Here is a 25,753-nt window from a genome sequence, read left to right as displayed (position 1 = left end):
ATGCTCCTCATGCACTAAAATAAAAGCTGATGCAACTGCATGGTAATGCTCAGCCAGATCACAAAACTGTAGGGAGGTTAATTGACTTTTTAGGAAGATCCCCAGGGAATATTAAACAGACCCTGACATTCCTAGCACCACTGCCTGAGATCAGCACTTCACTGCCCACTACATGCAGAGACATCTAAACAGCTCTTGCAGCAGCCACTGACACCATCATACTGAATCCTGCCCGGGAGACCTTAGAAATGAGTCACACATGGGAATGATCCTGTTCCCTAGAACACACTGCCAGTGTGCTTAGCTGAACAGCAGTGGAGAAGGAAGGAAATGAAATAAAAATTTTCAGAACTAGAAATTTTTATTGCATCGTTTCCTAATTAGAAAGGAACACATACATATACACACGTGTATGTTTGCATACAACTACATATACATGCAGGCCAAAGAAAGCACCAGGAAGCTGTTGCAACCAAAGCATGTGCCACACAATCCTAAGTAGGACGTTCTGTTCATAGTAGAACATAATGTAGCTCATGGAAGCTCAAGGATGAAGCAATAAAAGTTGTGTACTAGCCAGTTCAAGGTTACACAAAAACATTAAGCTCCCTCTTGTTTAGAAGACACTGAAATGTGATACATGAACAAAAAAAGAAGTAATATCTTTAAATCTTAAAAAAGAATAGCTGTTTTACTCTGTAGGGATCTATGGGATCCTCTACTCTGAGGAAGAAAAAAGATCTTTTTCCCAGCTGGAAGGAGGGATTAGTTTTAAGTTGAAGCAGTACACATGTGATATTCCTCATGTGGTGAATTATGTGTAGGCTGGCAAGTCTCTGGGCTGCTCACCATCAGTGTTTAACATTCAGAGCTGTGCTGTGGCACTGAGCACTGAGGCTGTGGGACATCACGGGGGCCACACCTTAGTGCGGGTCTGGCTGCTCTTATATCTCTATATTCAGAGTTAGATCTGAAAATCATGCCAAAGCTCTTGCCTCAGGACTTCACTTGACCTGGTAGCTCTTTGAAATCATCATCATCATCAGCAGGTTAGCCACCACCAGCACCCTGCAAGGTGCTTCTGGGCTTGTGTGAAGCAGGAGAGTTATGGAGAGGGATTTTTGGCTGCCACAGCCTTCGGGTGTGCTGTGCTATGTAGTGCACGTGCTGTGAGCTGCTGCTTCTCCTGAGAGCAGCCAGAAGGAAGGGGTCCTGGCATCACAAGGCTGAGAGACAATCCGTGCAAGGCCATCAAGGTGTCAGTCCATTAACTCACTGCCACTATGGATATGAAATGCTGGGAAAGGGCAAAGGAGCTCCCAGCCATTACAGGCAGGCTCAGTTCCCTGCCTGGAGGATGACAGACCACTCTCCCACTACAGACTCTGTTTAACAACAGATTAACTGAATTCTTTTGAGCTTTTCTTGTGCTGAAAGGACGTTGCCCAAAGCAGCTGAAAAGACAGCCCACGTATCCAATACTAGCAGTCCTTTTTGATCCGCTTTTTCTTTGACATTGCCTGGGGCACCCTCCCCCACAGCCCTGCAATGTAAATTCACTTTTTAATGCCGTTGGGTTGGATTTGTGAGGAGTGTAAAGTGCCAGCCACCTAAAAGGCCAGTCAGAAGAATTGCCATCTAAAAGGCCAGCTGGCAGAGAAGTGATTTAACCTGACAAAAAAAGGTGTTGAGACTAGTTTGATTATTTTGGGGGTGGAGGGTGAGGGCAGGTGGTTGTGTTGGCACAAAGAAAGAGCTCTGGACCCAGTAGAAACAGCTCATTCAGCCAAGCACCAAAACTGGTGCCAGCTCTAGATAAACTCTGCTGCTCCTCTTGCAGTTTTTATCCAGACTTGTCCCAGTCAGCACCAGGAACTGCCAAGGGGTGCATCTCATCAATAAAAACAGGCCAGAAGAGACTTGTTTCCTGTGTGTTTGCCTTGAATCAGGATGTATCTCGCACCCAGAGCTCCACTTAGCTGCGCCAGTTCCAAGAGCTGGCTTGGTATTTACACCATCCTATATGGGAGCTGGGGCAGCCATCAGCCTGAGCAGCAGGAGGAAACCTCTCCCCCTGTTCACAAGTGCTCATTTCTGGGGTTTTGATTAATTCCAGATGGTGCAGTGGGGTGTGTGGGGTGTGTGGGGTGTGTGCTGTCCTGCGAATTGCAGCTCTGGATGCAGCTTTCAGTGGTCACCCCCATTGCTGTGTGAACACCTGTGATGAAGCACATAGTTCACTTTCCAAGCACAAAGCTGTCCCATAGAGAGATGTGTATTTCAAGAAGAGGAGAAAAAGATACATGTGGCATGTGTTTCTGAGAAACATGAAAACATGAAAATTATACCCAACAAGAAAACACAGCTGAGAGATAGCTGGGAGGGCTCTGTCCTTTCAATCTCTGTGTCTATCAACAGAAGAGGTGCTTGAAAATTGCATCCATCATTTTCTTTTGCAGAGTAATAAGCAAATAGGTTTTAGCCTGTAGCCTGCAGGGAAATGGTTTTGTAATGGAAGGAGCACTCTGAACTAAATCAACAAACAAGAGAATGGCTGTGTTTGTTTTTCCATGTACTGGAGATGAGGGCTCAACTATGCTGGAGTTTCTTTCACATCCTCTCCACTTGACACAGGGCAGGGGACAGGCACAGACACATGAAGAGCTGCACATCTATGTGGAGGGAGCATTGGAACAACAAAACTTTTGGTCTCTGTCTTCCCCCCACGCATGTGCCATGCCCTTCCTGTCAGTGGAGTGGGAGATGTGGGTCTCTCAACGTGCCTGATGCTCTCCCTCTGGCTGTATTTTCATGAATGTTTTAAGCCAGCACTTGTCGCTGACATGGGAGCTACCTCAGTGTCTCACTGCCCCTGACTACTTGTTTCCTGCCCTCAGCTCTTGTGCAATCATACTGAAGTGCATCGGGGAGTGCAGCTGGACCACAACCAACTAAGGACTACAAAAAGGATGCATTTTTTTAAATCCCGTGGTTCTCCATCCAGTTCACTCTTTTGCACTGGGAGTGAACCTTGTGTGCCTCTTTTGGCAGTGATGCTGACTTGGGAGAGACACTCATGGCCCTCTGGCCCGGGGCAAGAGATGACCTGGCGGGGGGGGGCCCTGCTGGCCCCAGGGCATCCCTGCCTGCCTGTGTGGGTGGCAGGAGAAAGTAGCAAGTAAATTGAATCAATCAACCAGAAGCTTCCATACCGGTGGAAGTATCTAGTTCACATGCATACATATACTTACAGAAATGCACTTTACTACAGCCAATTTCACATGAGGCATGTATTTTTGCTTATTGATTATGAATCCAGAACCACCAGTGTAGTCTTTTTCATGCTACATATGCTTTGTTGGTATGTCTGAAGGACATGTGCCCAGCACAGACAGACTCAGGCTAAGCATTAAGTTGGGAAGAGAGTTACCTAGCCAGATAGAGGCCTTTTTGCGTCCTTTAAGTTGCCTTTCAAAGACAGACAATTATTTGGAAGTATCTTGTGTACTTAATCAATGCACAGGAAGCATTTCCAAAGGCAAGGGCAGCAGTGAGTGTATGCTTTAATCCTGTCTCAGACACAGCATTCCCCTTATTCATCTATTCCCAGCATTTGAACTGTTAGCTCAAAGGCAGGCCTAGAGCTGGCATGAATAGCTTAAGATAGCTCTCTCCATGTCTAGGTGACTGGATGCCCATATGGGCGTATGTTTTTAATGTACATTCTCCCTTGTCCCTCTTTTCTCCCAGCAGAGAGAGGTATTTCTGTGTGATTGTGTGCCTTGTATGTGGCAGGCCAGGCAGCCCTGTGCCTGTACAAGTGCTTGTGAGCACACGCAGATATAGATGTGCCCATACAGCCCCAGATGTGCCCAGACAGACCCACATTACCAGTCATGTTTACATCTGTGTATATGCATGCCTATTCTGCCATGCAATCAACATATACACAAGTCTGTTGAAACAAGCCCATTTTTTCCCTCTCCTGAATTGCCAAATGCTGGAAGCTGCAGGCTAGCTATTGTGGTTACCCTGATTCCCAGGTTTCTCCTGCAGTTGGCAAGTAAGCGGCACTGCGAGTTTCCTAACAACTGGGATGAAGTTTTGTGTAAATCACCTTCTAGGCGTTAGACTTTTCCCAGCAAAAGAGGGGGGTGGGTGTTTGGAGGAGGGAGAATTGCTCTCTTTGATGTGGGGATTAGTTCACATGTCAGCATTATCCCCTTTTTTTTAATATGCTGTGATTTATAGAAGGGCGGCTATGAGAGATAGCCAAGGGGACACCCCACATGGGGCTGACAGACACCACCTCCCAGAAAATACCTACAACTAAAGCAGCTGGCATCAACAGAAAGACTCCAATTGCAAAAAAATGAAAGCATTGTAAGAAAGCCCTGTTTTGCCTAACAAATATTTTCTAAAAATTAGGATGTGCTTTACTGCTTATTGAGCAGAAACTGGTTTTCCCAGCAGCAGAGGGGGAATCTTTCTGCACATCCACAATAAAGAAATTATAAATACTTTTTTCCTTAAAAAAAAAGTTTGTTTTGTATTTTCCCCTTAGAGCACACATCACTAGTTAGAATGAGCATGGTTTCAAAAATTATTATGCTTGCTTGAAACATATTTTGCAATGAGACTGCTCCAGAGTTTCCACATTCTCCTGCATGAATATTTTATCAGTGCTTTAGAAAAACTTCACTTTTTGGTCAAAAGTTATATAGCTGTTCTGCAATCCAGTCTTATGTCAATTAGTGTTGAAGGAAACTTTCCTGATGTTTTTCATGGGAGCTGGATAAGGCTCTGACTTATTAGGCTAGAAGCCATATTCAGAGTAGCTTTGCTTAGCATATCTGAATTATTTGGGTTTACTGCTTTGTGAAGTGTATGGCTGAGGGGCTGGCAAGGGAGACAGTGACACATACAGTAAGAGATTTAACTAACTTTTATAGCTTGTATCAGTATTTTTTCAAATTTCTGTCTGTTTTGACCCTTTTCAGTTCCTTGTCTTTTTATTTTTCCAATTCTCTTTGAATGAAACTTTGAGCCATTCTAGTAAAGCCAAGTTTTATTTTGTAATTAAGAGTACAGTTTAATTTCCAGACAGATCAGCTCTTTAAGCTGATTCCCTGTGTGGCTGCTCTTGTGTTGAATGCAGTGGGGGCAACAAGGCTGTGGCAGCCCAGACTTTAGAGTGAGCTGCTGTAAAACTCTACCCTAAATAAGCAGTTTTATCGTGTTTTGACCACAGATACCATGGGGTCTTCCTTGAGTGTTTCTTTAGGTCCTCTCCCAGCCAAAGCCCTGCATTCACCCTTGCTGCTGCTTTGCTCGCGCTCCTTCCAGCACAGCAGAGGCAGCTCAGCGGCTGCCTGGGCACCTCACCTTGAGGGACAGACAAAAGCCAAACCACTTCTTTGCTGCAATGTTTCCAATGGTCTCCCGCAATTCCCCTTGCTATTCTTTAAGCATAAAGAGGTTATTGTGTCACCCCCCAGCAGCCCATGGCTGCCAGTGACAACCAAAGTGTGACGCACGGCGGGACGTGCCCCACACAAGCAGGCTTTGTACCCGGGGCGGTGCACTAAAGTGGCCACGTTCAAGTGTGGCCTCACAGTGTGACTTCTCCCACCCCAGCCGGGGCTGCTCCATGTGCTCTGACCCAAATGCTAATCGAACTACTTAGACCCGCAGTGAAAGCACAGACAAAAGCTGCTCTGGCATCTCCCCAGGCGCAGCCCTGGCCCAGGGCTCCTGTGAAGGTATGCTGCAGCACACTCACAGACCCACCTGGCTCTGCAAAGAGGGGCAGGTTTGGCCCTCAGGTGCCTGTGCATGCCCCACCTCGGCTTGCTACTCCTCTTTTGTGCCACTGTGAAGTGACTGCAATCACAATCCTTCTCAGAAACATGCACAGAATAACGTGTAATGTGCACAGGCACCCTCTCCTCACAAACAGGTAACAGCAGAGTAATTCAGAGTGATGCTTCCTTTCACTCCAGCCCGATGCAGGGTTGGGATGGTGTGTGGAGAGAGAAGGGTGACTTGGTGGGCTGGAAATGATAACTGTTTCCACAGCCTGGGAAACACACTGCATATGTTTCTGGCAAACAAGGGTATTTAAGAGACATGGCACATGCTGCGCTTCTTATTCTTCTTCACAAATGGCCCAGTGGAGCCAAAAATCAAAACCATTTCCTGCTTATTTGTTCAAATTGTCACAATATTTGACTGAATGAATGTCAAGCAGTATCCTGAAGACAATACTTCATAGAAGGAAAGACAATTTGGAGATCACTGTGTTCCCCCATTTCACTGCACTTTCCAGAAACGGAAAATCCTCCTTGCTGGTCTCCTGGCTGTTGTGTGGCAGGGTGGAAAATGCCAGTGCACTACAGCCACAGACATCACCAACTTTTACTTTTTTCTACATACGTTACCTTTTGGGGGCTCAGACCTGTCTCCATTGTCACTGGTAGCTTGAATCTCTCCTGAAGGGTTAAATAAGTTTTTCTTTTAAATAAAGAGACTGCACTGGCTGATTAAACCCCAGTACTTATGCATGTATTTTGTTAATGGTTTTGAGTGAGAAAAATAATTCCTATATTATTCAGGCATGCTCTCATCTGGGAGAAGCAAGATTCCTCAACTCCTGTTTGGATTGAGTTGGGAATACAAATTTAAACAAAGTTTGTTAAATGCCATATTACTAAGAATTTAGACAAACTTTTTCAGTAGCTATGTTTGAGTGTAACTGAGACTAGAACTCAGATGTTATGATTTTGATGGCTTACAGTTATGAATGAAACAATGTAATATAATATAAAGAAATAATCAAACAGCCAGTCAGCCACGCAGGACAGGCTTACACTTTTGAATACATGACACTTTTGAAAATTATGAGAAAAGCAGAGAATTTGAAAACCACTGTCAGTTTGGGTGTTTTTTTTTTTTTTGTTTTTAAGTTATGTTGATAATGATAGAGCTTAAATCAGAATAATATGAATATACTGCAACTTAAAACTTTACATGGTCTTTTCATTTAAACCCACAAAAACGTAAGTACAGGATGGAGTTCATAACAAGCTGGACCCTTCCCTTTCAAAAAAGAAAGAACCAAAACTGAAATCAAATGCTCAGTTTGATTATCCAACTGTTTGGCACAAAGGTGCACCTGGCTTGTCTTTCTGAATGAAACCCAGAGGAACATTAGGCCCTGACTGCTAGACACAGCTCCCATGCTTCCAAAAGCTGATCATGAAAACATCAGGTGGAGGACGAGAACTCTTCCTGCAGGAGATACCTGCCCTCCCTCACGTAACACTGAGAGCAGCAAAGTACTGTAGCTGCTGATACATCAGAAACAGCCCTTGAATACAGCCTGTCATCCAGATTTATTAAAAGATCACTTCCATTTGAGATTCTCCAAAAGCATGTGTTTTTTCTGATATGGGTGACACAAAAGTAGGTATGTTACCACTTTCACAAGCTGTGTGATGAACTAATATCTGCATCACCTAGAATTTGGTAATGGAAGGGCTGTATTTTCGTTTTGACTACCTAGTAACAGACATATTGTCAATGTCCAGCGAAGGCTAAAATTCTACTGGACCATACTGTGTACCTTGTATGCAGGCTTTGAGAAGTGATTTCCATACCTGCTGAAGCAATTAACCATTAATGCAGCAGTTGGGATAGAGCAAGTGAGGCAACCACAACGTGCCTTCAGTTGGAAAGCAGCTTCAGGGCTAAATGGCAGCCTTGTCAGACACTCACCTGGTTCCACTGCTTGCACTTACAGCTCGGGAGAGAGCTCAAAGAGTGTGAAAATTCTGCAGCTAAATAGCCACCTTCTTAGCACCCTGCTCAGTGCAAAGCTTCCCTGGCACCTGATTAAGAAAACACTGCAGGGGATTCACAGGAACAGGGGCTGGGGTCAGGAGAAAGCATTAAACCTTTGCGTGTAACTTTTCATGTGACCAGGCTGGCGGGCCAGTGACTGTGGGCTCCATTGGCAGGCAGCGGCTTGTGGAGAGCTGGGAATTATTATATAGGATTGGGAGAGAATGCCAGCAATGCACACAGAGCCCAGGGGGAGGATGAAAGGCAAACACCACGCAATGAATGAATTCAGAAATATGCATGCAATTTCTGAATGATTTCTTTCCCTTTGCTGAACCTGCACACCGAATTCTGCAGCCACCAGGGAAAGCCTCACGTCCCATGGATGAGAAGATCCGTACCAACCCCCTCGGCTCTGCCAGCCCATGTGCTGCTCCCCAGCGCCTGCTGCTGCATGGGCACAGGCCACCTGTGCTGTCAGCAGCACGAAGAGCAGGGTGTTGGTGTGCCATGAACGAGGGCCCTTGCCGAGACACCAGTGAGCCCCTAAATAAAGCTGCCCTCAGGAGGAAAGCGGGGTGTGGCTCTTCTGAATGCTCCAGCTCCCACTGGTGGTGGCAAAGCTGTGGGGCTGTGGTGAAACTCAGAGCTGAGGGCAAGGGGAGAAAAATTCAGTGTTGCTGCTTCAGCAGTCTGAACCAAGCAGTGCCAGAACAGCCCATTGGCTGGGGGCAGAGCTCAGCTGGTGCCACCTCCATTGTCACCATGGTGGTTGGGGGCCCACCTGTCTTGCGGCTGGCCTTCCCAGGTGGCCGCAGCCAGATGGGGTGTGCAGGCATGGGCTTTGAAAGCACACAGGAACAGTAACTTGCTGCTCCCCCAGAGTGTATAATTTTGGAAAGATGGGAGGAGGGCCATCTAGAAATTGTGTCCCTGCAGCTTCTCACTTGGCATAGTAGAACCATCTTTTATTATCCTTTGGGGCTACAGCTGAAAACAAAAAATGCTTTCATTTCAGTTTGGCAGCAGCTCTGGTTGTGTGTGCTCTGGCTGCTTCCTTAATTACAGTGGTTGTTGACAACTTCTGATAGAGACCCTCTCTTTGAGCAGTCCCCCCACTCCCCCACTCTTTTTGCAGTCTGAACACATAACAAACTGGGACAACGTTCTGTAAAAATAAGCTCACTGTAACTCAGTAATTCCCATGCCACAGTTATGCTCTCTTCTGTCCTCTCAGTTTGTGCTGCTGCTGTTTATTTCCTCTTTCTGGCTATAAGATGTTTTATTTATTAGTGCTGGATTTCCTGTTGCCTGCAGCTGCCCGTTCTTTACTCTCCCAGTGCATTTTGCCACGAGAGGCTGTCTGTAGGTTTGTTGTCCCACTGACTGAAGTACTCTCGTCAAGTTGGGTTGGTGGTTGTATTAAACAACACTTGACAAAGAGGGGGCTTCCATAGCAGCCTGGGCATACAAACCATCCCCCCCCCGAAATAAACCAGAGGCAGAAGAGGGGTCCCTTTTTTATGACTTACTGATGCAGAGATTATGCTTTTTCAGATGGCAGGAACACTTCTTGTTTTGCTTGCACACACTGCACCACACAGGGGAAGTCAGCTCTTTGACTGGACATGTCTACAGGCCTGACTGACAAGGGATTAGAGATTTGCAATTATTTATATTTCAGATTGTGGACCACATCATGCTAGAAACATCATGCAGACTTTACACATGTGAAGTTCATGACTGACTTCCCTGATCTTTTGAGGACATTCAACATCCTTGTAGTAAACAGAAAAATTGCTTTTACCAAAAGTGAGATCATGAAGTGGAAAAAAATGTTTTGCTGCTTTGAACATGATTTCCCTGCTGGAAGGAAGAAGGTGGCAAAAGCTCTTTATGCTCTGTGTATTACCAGCAAGGCCAGCTGGAAAAGCTCACCCATTGACACTGGGGAGAAGTGCTTCATCTAAATTCTCTGTTGTCCAATAGCTATCTGGTATTATTTCAAATGGCAGAGAATAAGGTTGAAGCAGCATCTAATGGTAATAATCTCTTTCTTATATTTTGTGTGTAAGGTGCTGCCCTAATTTTATAATTTTTCCTTTCTGTTTGGAAGGAATTTGATCTGAAACTGAATAATGAGAGTTAGGGGTGAAGTGAACCCCAAGGCATGGAGGTGTGTTTTACAGTGGTGCAGCCATGGTCCTATCAGGATGTGATCTTTTCAGCTGTTGTTCATGGTGGGCAGTTGCTGGCAGAGAAACTCTGCAGGTGCAGCACCATTTAGACACTTCTTCCTTTGTGTCAGATGTTCAAGAGCTGTCCATGACCATTAAATAGGGAACAGTCCTCTGACATCTTCCAGGTAAAATGGAAATGGGAGATCCTGAGCATTTGAATTATGAAAGATCCCAGTGTGTTACCTGCAAGCCAGTGTTTTAACCCCAGTGTCCTGGCCAAATTCCAGCTCTGCTAATTACATCCTGCCTATGTGAAAATTCCCCTGCATTTGTACACTGCTTTCTTCCTCGCTTGTTTTCAGCAGCTGTGTGGAGTTGCCAGGTGCGGCGAAGCGCTTGCCATGTTCCACCTCAGGCCTGGCTGCCTTTCAGCAGGGAATGAAATGAGCACTGTGCACAGCATTTGCACTGAGTCCAGATCCTCTGCAGGAAACAGTGCTATAGAAGCAGCCTACCCAAGGACCAGCGCTGGAGCCTTGTCAAAAAAGGTAACAGCATTAAGAGGCCAAAGGTTCTAGCACTGGGGTACATCATAAGGTCACAGGAGAGACAGGAGGACTGATTTTCCTCCCAATGTCTCTCATCTACAAGGGCTAGAATAGCTGGTACATACTGATCTGGTTTTGGTAGCTAACTGACTTCAGATTTGTTTGCACAGTGCAAGAAGCTCTCGGTCCTGCTTACACTGGTCACTGTCAATATACATCCAGCTTTGCATGTCTGCTTATCTCACAGTGTGAATGAGGGAAGCTAAGGGGAAAATAATTTAAGAGCTTTAAATCTATAGATTTGTTTCCTTGTCTTCCACTTCATCTCATACATATTGCTTTTTGCTTGGCCCTGTTGGGAACAGCTCTCTTCAACTAACCATTAATCCCTCTGGTAAAAATCCCACTCATACCACTGGAGAAGAACTGGCTGACAGATTATCCCTCTCTTCTGAAGAGGTGAAAGAGATGGCTGCAGCTGTAGTTACAGGATGCAAATAAAAAGAAGCAGTAAGAAATGCAGGTCACACACAGAAGGATAATGAAATTACATCTATTCAATACAGGAGTGACTTATTGGCTCATCTGTCCAATCTTCTTGTCAGCCAAGCTCTCTTGTTGATGATGGCATTTTTACCACAGTTCTCCCTGAATATTATATGGAAATACATACAAACATTTTTGAGATTGCTTTCAACAGAACACCAACTCCACTGGCAGCAATGGAGGCAGAACATGCCCAAGGCAGATAGAGCAGTGACTTGATTTTTTTTCCCCACCTCACATCCCTCTTTGATCTTTTCAACATCTTAATTCCATGGGACAGCAATCGTGAGCAAGGGGGAAAACCCAAGGTTGTCTCAAGGTGTGATGCCAGCATGTTTTCACTATATCCTAGGAAGGGAAGTAGAGAAAGTCTTGGAAAGGGAGGGAATGTGTGTTGTTTGTGGTGTAGGAATGTGTGTTGTTTTTGGTGTAAGACAGAAAGCTGGGGCTCAAAGACCGAAGTTCTCTTACCATGCTGCCCCTGTGACCTCAGCAAAGCACAACTATTTTAGTCTCATTTGCCCTCTCTTTAAACTGTACTTGCTTCATGGGGATGAGAAGAAGGGGATTAAGCTTTAATTCACTAAAGTTTGTAAAACTTTTTAAAACTTGATGGAAATTTCCCAGGTAGTGCAGAGAGCATTGAAAAGCTTATCTCCCTCTCCAACTGCAAACGGCTCTGCAATGTGACCAAAATGAGTGAAAACTCCTTGCATTCTGGTGTTTATAATAATGAAACCCTCTAGCTTCCCCTCTCCATCCTTCCATGTTTTTTTTAAATAGGGAGAGACAGCAATGAGAAATTTTAGTCTAAACAAAGTGCAGTTGCTCCCTGGAGACTTGAATGCATCTCAGTGGAATTTTCCCTGCCTTCAGTCTATTGTACTTCTTAAAGGTCCTGGAACCAGGCATGTGACTGTAAGAGCAAAAACCACTTCTCTGTCTGAGTGCTCTACCAAATATTTACAAGATACTCAGATAGGAAGTGCAGCACTGTCAAGAAGAAAATCTAAATCTTAGCTAAAATAAAATTAAAATTGCATGTTACAAAGGTCTCCTCAAAGCACAAAACTGGTAACACTGAAGCTGCAAAATTGCTCTTCCCTAGGGTGAAATGTATTACTTTTAGAAGTAGCTTATTGAAATGCAGTAGCTTCCTTGTTGTGATGGAAACTTCCTTGTTACAGGAGAGCCCAAAGCTGTGTGAGCAAGCGTGCAAGCAGAGAGCTGCAGAGATGGCCTCTCCATGCCATCCTGTCCGGTGCCTGGGAGTGATGGAACATCAGCTTCCACATCTCTGGCACTACCAGCCTTAACAGTGTGCAGTACTTTTTAGTAGGGGCCACGTGCTCCCAGGAACTCTCTCGTCACCCCCAGACTGCCCGGCAAACAGCAGATGGCAACCTGCCTGCCTGGCTGCCCCAGGGGGCCTCACTGCAGCTCATTTCCTTGCCAGGTTACTTCAGCTACTTCAGCACTACTTCAGACCTCTCACATTTCTGTACAATTCTCAAGAGGGTGCTCAGGGAGGCTTTCCCTGCGATGGCAGAGGACAGAAGCAGCCTCTCAGGCCAATGGTGCCTTCAGCAGCAGCTGGCAGTAACTGAACCCATGGCTTTCCTGTCGCCTTGAGAGCCAGGAGCACATCCTGATCACAGCACAGCCCATGATGCTTTTAGTGGCCTTGAGCAAGTCATACATTCTCTAAGTATGTAAGGTGAGAAAACAGTTCTGTGGTTTGCAGTCATGTTGTGAATACTTCAAAAGTGCTTTGAAGACAGAGAAAGCTGAGCAGCTGTAAAACACATTGATCTTCCCACTGTCTAGATTGCTACCTGTTCTCCTAACATTCTGAACAGTCTGAGCCCAGCTATTTGTAACTCTTACATCATCTCTGATGATTTCCAAGTGAGTTACAGGAGTAAGTACTTACTGTACTATTGCTTTGTAATCAAGCCACTGAGTGGGCTTATTATTCTCTTAAAAAAAAAGAAGTGAACATTTCACAGTGTTTTAGGCTGTGGACACTCCTGTGCTTGGCCATTGGTTCCTCCAAACTGATGAGATGGCGAGGTGAATTAGGAAGGCACATGTGGCCTACACTTCTTCAGTACCATGTATGTTGTTCAGAGGCTTTTATTATTAGGTAACTTAAATTAACCTAAACAAAAGACAGGTTTTTCATAAGTTTAGAGTTAAGTATGGCCCCACATATACAAAGAACAGCACTTGCTTTTAAAGTTAGTCTTTGAAGAGACGAAAGAAGAAGAATGTTCAATCTCTGCTTCACCAGATTTTTGAAAACCAATGTCATCATTCCTTCAAGTCTTTGGGGAGGTCTCATTTGTCCTTTCTATAGAGTTGATGTATTTCTTGAAGTCTCACCAGTAGTGCTGGGTAAAGCAGCATCATGTAAAGTATCTTTCAAGGCAGTGTTCCTCACTTGTATGGGCTGCAGGGCAGGATTGGTTCCTTCCCAAACTAAATTAGTTTGATCCTTTCGATCTGAAACACACAATAAAGACAAGACACCTCAATCACAATATTTCTGAATGAGATTGCAAAGTTGCCATTTCTCCAGCAAACAACCACTTGGAAACCCATTTAATACACAAAACAAATCAAGGTAATAAGTTCACTATGAACTAATGGTACAGATCTGCTGAAAATGGATTGACGTGCATGTAATGATCCTCTTTTTTCTGCCTGTCTGGTTGTCCTTCTAGTTACCAGTGTCCAAACTCTCCTTCTCATTCTGGCTGGTAAACTTTCTGATGTGCTCTAGAGCCAAACTTTAGTCTGGTTGAGGCCTCTTTACCATTCTTTGCCAGAGCTCTCCAAAGGCCAGCATGTATTTGCTGAGAATACTGTACTTGCCAGGGTACTTGCACCACCCTAATTTTCCAATAAAACTGATTTTTGATAGCCAGTACCCATGAACAGAGAATGGGATGTGCAAGAAGATGGACATTCTCTGCTACAGCTCATGTTTGACAGTTCAAACACATTTTCTAGCGTTAAAGAGAGCACATCTAATAGCAATATGTTTTCTAACTAATAGCAAATTGCCTTGGATTCAGACAGAATATTATGGCTCCACTTTACATGCTCTATTAATACCTAGGCTGAGATCAGAGCCTGCTCCCAACCAGTATAATCGGCTCCTCTTCTAGTCTTAGACCTCTGTCACTGACAGACTGTAAAGTGCTTTGGAATGAAGCAGTCTCTTTGTAAATAAAGGATATTATATGACTGTGATTAGACACTTTATGTAGAAAACAGGCTGTTGTTTGTGAGAGGAAATATTTAAAACCAAAATGAAAGCCTTCCTGAGCAATCTGCAAGGTGACGAACACAAACTGAAGAAACACACATAGTAACCAGGACCAAAATATCCAAGGTACCAAGCATCAGTCAGATCACGTCATGTCCTCAGGTTTGCTGCTATTAATTGTGTTGCAAGGCATCTCAGGCCTATTCAAATATGTATTTCCCTTCCAGTCTCTGCAGCTGACCCACTGAGACAACCTCCTCATAGCATAGGTGACTGAAGGACTCTGCAGAATAGCCAGCTCCTACCTGGGCTGATCCCTACTGTGCTGTACCAAAGCTTGAAGAAAGTCAATAAACCTGAAAGGAGGAAAGTAAAAGGCAGGATATTTCACAGTAACAAGCCATGATTAACAGAGGTGATATTGTAGAAAAAACACAAGGCTTGTTACACAGGTTGTCAAAGTAAGCTGTGTCTCAGTTTTCCTCTTGCTCTTTAGCCCTATTTGTTAACTATACCAAAAAGCAACTACACTAGAAAAGAGCTGCTCCTATAGCTGTCCTGGTGTAACCATACTGACAATGATGATAACTCTCATTTCCCATATTCCTCAAGGGAAATATGCTACACTGACAAAAGCACCTCTAAGACTGTTTAAAACAGCTTTGGTATTTACTGCAAGACACCTAAAGCACCACCCAACTGTACTTAATGTTAATATAAAGCTGGCTTGACAACCCAAAAAATGTATAGGAAGTCTTTCTGTGAATTTATTGGGAGACAATAAGTGAAGTTGTCTATATTCCATCTAGCTTTGGGAGAGGGCTGACTGGAAATGTATCTGAGAACCTATTTCAATAAAAAGATAGGAAAGAATAAGAAAGCAATTCTTTCCAAAGAAACAGCTCATAGTGAGCCTCTGAGAAGTCTATATTCTCATCCTATTCAAACAAGCAAACAAACAAACAAACAAACAAATCCCCAAGCCCTACTCTCTAAGCGACGGAACAGAAAATACCACCTGTCTTCAAGGACAATCCAGGCATTCCATAGTCATGATATACTAGGCTTATGAACATTGTCATTCTTAGTGCATAGAAGATAACAAAAAATAGTTTTGTGGTGTCATATTAGCCAACTACATTTCTGAGCTTTAGATAGCCCAGTAAATGTGCATTTTCAATATGCTGTCTCTTCTTGTTTACTTGTTTGTTTCTGTTAAACCATGATGTTTAAAACAAATCACAGGAATCTTGGAAGTTTGTTTAACACCACTGCATTTGAACAGCATCACTGAGGAATTCCAGGCCAAACGAGTCTCAGGTTTTGTAAAGTGGATGACCATAGTTTTTAACTACAAGAATACCATAGCTTTTTTCTAGTTTTCAGTAAGGTCCATTTTCTACCAAACAGGGTTTGTGTGGGAAGCTATGTATGATACCACCCATCCACAATCACAAATTATAAAACATAACACAGGGTTTTTTTTCTGGAATAACTGCTGGTTACTAACAGGTGCTGAACAGTTCCCATTGATTTTGTGTGGAATAGCAATACCCAGTTGTATCTGTACCTGAAGCAGGCCTGTGTGCTACATAAAACTGCTTAGATTTCTACACAGGCTCTGATTTGATCTTTTGTTATCTTCTCCAAGTGATTCAACTTGGAGAAGTGGCCTGATTATATAATTATAAGCAAGGACATGTAACCCTTTCATGGGGCTAGAAGCCATTGCAAAGTTATTTGTACTGAACATATGCAAATCAGCTTCAGTTTGAGGTAGTCTGGGGGAAGTCTGGGGGGATTTCCCTGCTTTATGTAATCATTGTTGCTTCTTAGCTTCCTCTATTCACATAGCCAGGAGACATAGGCTTGACACCGCTTGGTAGTTTCTCAAACTCAATTTGAAAGCAAGTGTCATGTGCTTAGTGACCTACAGCAGTCCTATGGCTTTCAGTAAATCCTCAGCTGCTGCTGCAATCACATCTGGAATGGAGGAGGCCTGAAGGAGCTGTAGGGGAATAACGCTACAGACTTCATTTGCTTCATTCATACTTTGACAGTGGTCGGCAGCCAGGAGGATCTGTGTGCTACCCCTCAGCTCTAACTCTGGCCTAGCCAGAGCCCTGATTTCTCAGTCTTCAATCCACACAGAGTGAGGCAGCTCATACGTGGTGAGCGCTGTCAGTTCACTCTCCAGACTGTGGGGCACTTACGAGGCCGCTGCACACCAGGCTGCAAGCACACAGAACTGGCTGCCCTCACCTCCCCATGTGGAGGTGAGGAACAACACTCACCTTACACCATCTGCTCAGGTGTCTTCAGGCCCACCAAAGATATTCACTGAAATTACAGGCTGGACAGGTAGAAGCTTCAAGGCAAGTAAGAGAAACCCTCTATCTGTCCCTTAGCAGCCCACAGAGAGTTCTGACACCCAGGTAAACCTGCTCCAGGCTCTGCTGGGTATCACTCCCCACAATGTCTATCATGCTGTACACATTGTGATGTTATGATTCCAAACTGGAAGATTTATAATTCAGCAACTATTTGGTTTCTGAGAAACACACTTACTGAAAACCACTAAGCTAAGGGAAATAGGACAGGTGAAGTAAGCCTGGTGGCACTGAGGAGGAAGGAAATCTCCCTGCAGTGTGCTGATAAGAGTGTGCTTCATATATACAGTGTTCAATCTGCACAATCTGCAACTGGGAAAACACAGGCTAGCTGAAGGAAATTCAGCTCTGGGCCCTAGGGACTGAACTAGTCTGTTAAAATGCTTTGTTAGTTTTATTTATCACCGCTTAATTAGGATGCTTGACCAACACACTGGAAAGATAGTAACTGTTAAATATTCAACAAGCTGACCTTTCAGTTACAATATTGCAATTCTGAATAAAGTTCATGGAAAGTTTGTCCTTCCTAGGTACTCCAACAAAGCCAAAGGGAACTAGACTGGGCCAAAAAAATAAAAAAGTAAGAAAAAAGTAGGGCAGTACTGTGGAGACCTGCTTCAAAACCCAAGTCTTGCTATGGGCTCATTGAATGATCTCAGACGAGTTGTTTCCTGCCCTGTGCTTCAATTTTTCCCATCTGTAAAAAGAGTACAACAGTGTTGATCTTCCTTGTAAATTGCTGAGATGAATGGCTAAAAAAGCAGTAATATATTATTAATTACTTATTATTTCTGAGGAAGAAAAAGCATAAAGTCATCAATCTTTCAGGGTTTTCTCAATCCTCAAAAAAAAAAAGCACAACAATGTAAATTTCACACAACAGAAACTTATGGCAAATTACTTTTAAGAAGAAATAGTGGGTGCACAATGAAAAGAAAGTTTAAAGTGAGCAGACACTCAGGAAAGCGCTCCAGATGGTGAAATGAGTTAGGCTGCAGAGCAGGCTCCCACAGGAATACATGAAACCCCCATTGTTTGAGACATGTGAAACTGAATTCCTGAAAGTGCTGGTATATACAATACAAGGAATCATTCTACACTGTCTCAAAGTACAGTGGCACTGTGATGACTTGAGAGAACTGCACCTTCCATTTCTTCAATTTTAAGAGAGAAGTGACTCTCTCTGACTATGGAGAGCTGTAGACTCATTTATCAATATAGTATCTGAGGAACATCTTCTGAGCAGTAACTGCACTGTGTTTTTGCAGGAGATGGATTCATCAACCCTTAACAGATCTTTCACATTCCTAATTCTGATGTCTGAACTTTGTACGTTGAAGAGGGCAAAGAAAGCCCCCCATTCTCTGGGAATTACAGCGTGTATCCTACTATTTATTTCCTTTATCACAATCTAAAGAGAAACTGAGTGGCTTGATTTTTACAGGCAGTGGTTTGCAGAAGAAATACCATTATTTTAATGGGAACCAAATGAGCAAGCATTACATAAATGGCATTATGAGACACGGAACTAATGCTGAAATGTTAAATGCTTGGGTGAAACTCATCAAGATGGGAACTGACAGCAGCGTGCTGGAACATTGGGGTTTCTCCACACTAAAGATACTTCTGCAAACATTTCCCAGTGCTGTTAATGCTAGTTCAGCTCCTCTGGAGGTAGCTCTGGAGGGCATCTGACTTCTTCTGTTGTTACGGGCTTAAAATCTTAAGACTATCTCTGAAATCCAAATTCAGAGTTTTGGGCCAGTTTTATTGATAGAACTTGGTCAACTGCTTGGAGCGGGCAGAGCAAGAAAACTTTTTAAAAGGAGCTGGAATTAAAGTTTTAATATCTTCATTTCCTCTCGATCTCATACCTGCTGGTACACAAAAACATGCTGTGAATTGATTCAGTTGGCAGATGAGCACTAGTGATCCTGTTTTACTCTATTCACTTGGGCAGGACAGCCATGGAGTGCTCCTGATCCCTTCTCAGGTCCTTGGGCAGGAGAGCTGGTGCCAAGAGCAGCAGGATGTGCAGCCCAGCATGCCTTGCCTGCTGCCTCCACCGAGGAGGGCTGGCACTGCCTGCACTTCCCCCGCCCCGTTCCTGGCCAGAGACTCAGCAATTTCCTCAGGAATGAATCATGAACAAAAAACCAAACAAGAGCTATTTAAGAAGGTTTCGTCCCCCTCTGGAACTGTCCTGAGCAGTATCATATTCCTGACAGTTTATTCTTCAAGAATTTAGTCATCTAAGGTTACAGTGACTCATGTGATAAACCTTCTGCCCATTTCCTGGAAAGAGTCTTGCATGGTTCTCTACACCTTGTGCCATTTTCCTTCAGGGTCTCAGTTCTCACTTCATTTTCATATAGTTCAGCTTTCCTTCAATTTTGGGGTGGAGGAAGAAAGCAAAAATTTCTTGAGTGTACTCAAATTTACAATGTAACCAGAAAGCAGTGTGGTGAAAGAAACATCTGGAAAATAAAGATGGATACTGAACCAGAGAATCTCTTTTGGAAGTAGTTGCCTCTTGGGCTGAAATCTGGTTAGAAGGAGCTGCTCTATAAAGTGCTGTGCGGTCCAACATGATCATGAATTTAACAGGGCTGTACCCTGTAAAATGAAAATGAGAAATATTTGAGGGCTCTCTCAGATCATTGCTTGGGTAGGTGTGACTCACCCTGGGCAAATGCCACTGATGACAAGCACCCTGACACAAAATATTGAATGAATTGTGCTGGATGGGTACCAAAGTAACCATTTTACATACTTAGGCCAATCTGAAAGAAACTTCTGTGCAGAAAACAACTGCTTCCTTTCCCTGATGGAAGTTCAAAAGCTGCTCACAAAGAGCTTGAAGGATATTTCAGCAAACTCTGATCTAAGTGGGGCTGTGCTATGCCTACAGCAGACAGCTGCCTGATCATCAGCGATGCCCAGACCATCCCTTATAACCCATACAGAAGTGATACTGCTGCATGTTTATATTACAGCCAAAGCAGGGAGTGGGGGTTTAGTGTTCTTGATAAAATATCCAGAAACATGTGAGAGTCTGAGTGCATCAACCTCATTTCCAAAGTGTGAAACAGCTCAGCAGCAGTGCCAGTGCACATGACAGATCAACTCCTTCTACACTTAAGGGGACAGAGAAAGCACCCTGACTTACACTAACTTGCAGCAGAGATAGTTAAGGAATTTGCAGATCTGTCTGACAGGCCCAACATGTCCAGTGTTCTTACAGGATGATTTCAGTGCTCAGTTATACCAGTGTAGCTGGCACGTGTACTGGTGTGTGTGTGTACATATATGTATGTGTGTGTATATATATACACACACACATACACACGTCAGTACATATACACTGACATGCATCAGAAGTCTGTTCCCTCTAAAGGGATATAGTGCCAGGCCAAAGCTGGCCTGACATTCTTATATCTTTTAAAAAAGTAAACTCCTACAAGCCCTGATTCCAACAGAAATGTTTCCATGATTTATTTTAAGAAGAGAACATTCCCCTGCAGTGCTCACCACAACCCAAACATTGCAGCACTGTGCAAGAGCATGAGAATCAGAGAGGAAACGTAAGAATCTATTTTCACTGCCTCAGAAGAGAAATAAAAAGAGTAAACAAACAGGAAAAGCAGTGAAAAATAAATTTTATTTTAGTGGTGGCTGTAGTGTTATCTGCAATATAGCTAAGGAGTGTAGACTTGAAGCATGCAGGCATTTCTATTGATTTCTGCAAAACATGACTAAATGTGTGATGGGCACTTATGGGAGCCATCTACATTGTAAAAAAGAGATTTCTTTTTCTTGGGTTCACCCTTCCTTCTCCTCACACCTTACCTTTTACGTCTGAGAAACTGTAGACTAGAAGAAATTGCCTCGCTGTTTTCAAATCTAGAAAATAATTCAAAGCATGGGCAAGCTATGCAGAGAACAAATTCCTCATTGGTGGGAGAGCACTTAGATCTTGAAAGTAATGGGAAGAGTCCTTCCTCTAAATATCTGGAGCCCTCTATTGTACAGAAAGAGGCACCAGCCCTCAGTGCTACTGTTTGTTTCTTTGCTAAAATTTGCAAGAACCAGCAAGCCTTAGAAGGAAAAGAAGGGGCATATGTTAAGAGAAAGAACTAATGAGCAAGCACAAGTTCCTGGCATAACTACTGGCTGCAAGCACACATGCATGCAGACATGCACACACAGCACACAGTGCCTCACTCTGAAAGATCTGTGTATGAAGACAGAGAAAAAAAGTGAGTGAAGCCTGCTCAAAAGGAACCATAAAGACTGATCTTGTGGCAGATTAGTGATTTCACCAGAAAGTTTTTGGAAGCTGTAAACAGGAAATGGTTAAGTAGAAGCAGGTCGAGCATGCTGATTGAAGGAACAACGCAGGAAATTGCTGAGTGTCTCAATGGATGCAAAAAACCCTGCTCTTTTGCTCAGACCTTGGCAGTCACTGTAGGTCCACTCCACCTTCTCCTGGTCCTCCCTCTCTACCTTTATCTTCCCAAGCTACAGTCTCAAAGTCTGCAAACACCTTTTGCTTGAGTAATCTGCTCTTCTTGAAATTTGAAACCAGTTCAGGACAGTTGGGATGTTCTGCTTGGAAGACAAAAAACAAGAAGGACTCACCTAGTTCAACAAGAATGAGTCAGAAGTACCCAGCAGTACCCACTGCCTGCCAGGAGTTTCAGGTCTGAGGAGCCTGAACAGCATCTCTGGCTACTGCCCCAAGTGCTGGATTCCCAAGTGTGTTGTAGAAGAGTCAATCAGAGAAATATTACTCCTCTGGCCCCTTCCATTCAAGGGGGCTCCCAAAGCCCTAAGCTGTAGGGATCATTCTCCATCTCCACTGAATCACAGTCCCTTCTGGGAGAGAGCACTGCAGCTGTTTAATAGCTCACAGCAACAGCACACAAGCAGATGGAAAAGAAAGTGAAATGTACAAGAGGCATTTTTTCCACTTTCCTTCTAACCTTTCCTCTCTCCTCCTTGTCCACAGCCATTTGTGCCAATTCCAGATACTCCAGATGTGTCACCAGTCTGCAGAGGCTTGGCTCTGGAGATAGGGGTCTGCTTGCCAATTGCAGCCTTCCCAGTGCTTTCAGACCCAAGGGTCAAGTTCCTGCTGCCACACTCTCATCCCTGGCTGTGCTGCCAGATGTGCTGCAGGATGAAGTGCAGACATGCTGGTAAGGAACAATTCTGCTTTCTTCTAGAAGAGTATGATGCTGATATAAAATTGCTTAACATACACAAGACACTCTTGCCTTCAAAGTATACTAGAAGTCACATTAATGCTGTGAGAAAAGTGAAGAAGTAGATGGATTAGTTTGAATCATTTTGACCTTGTCTACATCTTAAGTATTGGATGTATTGGTAAAGCTCTGTTGACAAACTCTCACTTAGATATTTCGCCTCCTCTCCTACACATACATTAAAAAAAAATCTGTTTTTTCTTATATTCTGAGCAAAGAATGGCAAATGAGCAACCATGGAGTTACAACTGCACAAACAAAAAGATTTTTCTGGCAGAGAAATCTTGCAAGAAAATCCTGCTCTTTTTTGACATTGTTATTTTGGCAAAATTTACCAGGTGTTACTGGGAGTTCAAACTTTTACTGCTTTTTCTGTATCTTTTAAAACAGAGAGTTAATCTATACAACCCAACACTTTTTAAGCTCAAACTCTTAAATCCTAGTCTAGACAGGACTTTTGGGAGTAAGGTTTAAACTCACCCTGAGCAATCTCCCATATCCCACACTTCTGCCCAGGCCAAACCTTCCTGGGAACGTCCTGAGAACAGTTGTGATCAGAGACCAGCACTCCATACTGCTGTCCCCATGGGAGGAAAGAGGTGGCACTGCCAAGGAAAGGTTGGTATGACACCTTCTGCAAGTGCTACCACACTTGTTTAGGTTGCCATGGGACAGAAGTGGACAGAGAGGGTGTGTGCTATCAGCTTCAGGTGGATGGGAGGTCAGCTTCAGGTAGTTAAACCTGGGCACTGACTTCCAGGAGAAAACAATCTGTGATTCATACAAATCTAAGAAACTGAGAGAAAATAATTGGAATGGGCTGAAAAAAATAAACAGGTGCCTCTTTCCTGCTCCTTTCACAGTTTCAGCTTTCCTGCATCCTTACACACATTTTTTTGCACTTAAGTTGTTGAGAAAAATAGCAGGAGTGAGGTTCCTGGTATAATTACAGTTTGCTGAGAAAATCACAGCCCACAGCAGTGATTCCTTTACTGCTAGAGACAAATGTTGCTGAAGTCTAATCACAGGCTTCCTACTAACCAGCCCTGAGTCTAATCTGTCATCAGCTGAGAGGCCGCTGGCTCCCGCCATGCGTGTGAACCCCAGCTGCTGAGCTGGATCCTCTCCCCTCATGCAGAGCCAGGCAGTGCCAGAAGGAGGGCATGTTTCCATTCACTCCCTGCCCTCAGTTACAGAGATACCACAACTTCAATGTGCTGCTTATCTCTCCTCCAGGCCTAGTATCAAAGCCTTGCTGGAAAGGGCTCAAGTGGTTGTTTTCAACTTACAGTGTGTAGTGACTGCAGTTCAAAAATACAATTTGAGATAAGTTGAAGGAGAGCCTTAGTAAGAATGGCCTGTAGCTAATGTGTCCTTCCAAAATGTATGGGATTTTCTGCCTCCTAAGAGGACAAGGCTGCACTCAGTGATGGGTCACATAACCTCCAGATGTTAATAACAAGATCCACAAGTGGATGAGTGCTGATGAGTACAGAAATAGGAGGAAGAGAGCAAAGCAGAACTGGGCATATTGAAAAAGGTCAGGAAAGGGCATACATGCAAGAGGGGATTGAACAAATCTCTCCTACGTGTCACAGGCAGATGACATTGCCATTAAATGTTTTGTATCTGACATTCAAAGAGCACTGGGCCACTAAGAGCACCAGGCCATATCTTTGAACTTCTTTGTTGTGGTGAAAGAATCTCAAAAATCAACAGATCCCATCAGTTCAGAAGTGCCCCTGTGCAGGCAAAACTCACTGTGGTACTGGATTAATATCTTTAGATTGGATTCTGATTGTGGAAGGAAACTGGCTGAAGGAGTCTATTTCAAAGGCACATTACTGCAGCATAAAGAACCAGTGAGAACTGGGAAAGTCCTTAAGCTGGTAAGGACTTTCAGCATCTGTAAAGTTAACAAGTGCCCTGAAGTAACAGGGGAGATGGTAGGTGGGGAGGCATAGATTAAACAGCTGTGTTTTGCGTAAGGAGCTCTTAAGCAAGGCATAGGGGAACTGAGTTGGTCATCATTTCTGGTCAGAAGCAAAAGCATATTAAACAAGGTGACTTTATGAAACAGCCTGTGGCCAACCCAATTTCTTTGTGCTTAGCTTTTTCTAAATCTGCACACGGTAGCTAGGCACACACTATAATAATACTCACCAGATCTCTGCAGCAAAGGTGTGCAGGGCAGCATCTCAGCTACTGACAGATCGAGGGAAACAAAGTGTAGCATGATGTGTCAGAGAGGGGGAAGAAGTGACTCACACGGGAAAAAAACAAAGCAAAGATGAACACAGAGCATAAGAGAAGTGGCAGACTGTTGGCTGTAAATCAGTCTTCTTGCATTCAGAAGGGTGGGTATTATGGTGAGAGAAGCTGTACTTGACAGTAATGGAAGTTCAAGGAAGCTTGATTAAGATTAAATGGCAGTCACATGCCAACTCAGAAAAGAGGCCTTAAGACTAAAATCAAAGACCGGAAGTGACTAAGTAGGTCAGAAGCTGTGGGTAGTGAGCTGCACAGACTAAGTGGGACTTGGAGCAACTGAGTTAGCTCTGCTAAGTGATAACAACACAATCTCACCAAGTTTAACAAATCTGACTCTGAGATCACCTTCAAGGCCTTGATAGCAAATCAGAGATTGCCGAGTCCTAGCTGTATCTACATCAGAGCAAATGCTGTATCTGTTTTAACAAGAGATCCGTTTTACAGTCACTTTTTGACCCTGCCAAGCTTCCTGTAAATAGAGTGCTGTTTTGTCTGAACAGGATTTCTTCTTGAGGAGCTGGGAAAAATGAACAGACTAATAGAAACCGTGAGACCAAGAAAGGCTGCTACTGCAGGTTGAAAAGACAGATGCAATGAAGAAACTTCTTTCAACTCCTCAATTCAGCGAGTTTTTGATTCGAGAGCTTTGTTCACATCCAGGGCAGCCGGAAGAGAACAGTCACCTTGTATTTTTGTACCTGATGAGAAAACTCCAGATTGTATGTGTGCATTGGGACAATTCAATGTGTGCCTATTCCAACTTCAAAGAGGCTTTCAGTGCTCTTTAGATGTAGGGTGTGAGGAAGGGTGAGAACTGCTAATGCTAGCCCCATCCTCATTAAATCTTTGCCCTCTCTGGAGCAAGCATGCAAGTGGAGAGAATAGATGATATGCATGAGCAACTGAGCATCTGTGATCTCATGACCTTTGACTGTTGTATTATGGGAAATGTATTCTCTGGTTGCTATGCTTTTCTAATTCATTTGTATTTTCCTTCAGTGACTCCCTTGTATTTTCTATGGTGCTCCTGCGTAACGGTTTCACGGAACTACAGATATCTCCAAGTTAAGCATGCATACAATGGCTTTAATTAAATGTTTGTGGGTATCCCACAGTAAAGCAGGGGAAAGGGAAAGCAAACAGTTCTGTACTTACTTGTACCTATCCCTTCTGAGCCCTGGCTTGGGTGGAGGCATCAGCACTATTGCCATTAAAGACTATTTCTAAGCTATTGTGAAATAAAGGGCATCAGGTCCTGCTGCTCTGCATGCAAGCATTTCAGGCATTTCACTCTCATAAAAAAGCTACAGGTCACCTATGAAAGGTACAATGCTAAGATATTTTAGACTAGGCTAGAGGAAATAAAAAATAAACTAAGGGAGGCACTTCATTGGTCCACTTACTAAAATTAAAGACTAAGATTAAAAATATCCTT

The 25,753-nt window shown here is 43.7% G+C and overlaps 1 protein-coding gene across 2 annotated transcripts in view; it reads right to left on the bottom strand.

Moving 5' to 3' along the window:
• Positions 1–12,126: 12,126 nt before the first annotated feature.
• RAD51B (RAD51 paralog B) overlaps positions 12,127–25,753 on the bottom strand; it is a 394,406-nt gene continuing 380,779 nt past the window's right edge. Inside the window, exon 11 of one of the 2 annotated variants that reach the window (XM_005417527.2) lies at positions 12,127–13,621. In XM_005417527.2, coding sequence (XP_005417584.1) covers positions 13,470–13,621 — 152 coding nt within the window. In that variant the 3' untranslated portion in view covers positions 12,127–13,469. The remainder of the gene's footprint in view (positions 13,622–25,753) is intronic. The other variant, XM_031064350.1, reaches the window with a different exon arrangement.

The sequence above is a fragment of the Geospiza fortis genome, unplaced genomic scaffold (genome assembly GCF_000277835.1).
Source record: "Geospiza fortis unplaced genomic scaffold, GeoFor_1.0 scaffold54, whole genome shotgun sequence".
Classification (NCBI taxonomy): domain Eukaryota; kingdom Metazoa; phylum Chordata; class Aves; order Passeriformes; family Thraupidae; genus Geospiza; species Geospiza fortis.
This window is presented reverse-complemented; position numbering and strand designations above follow the sequence as displayed.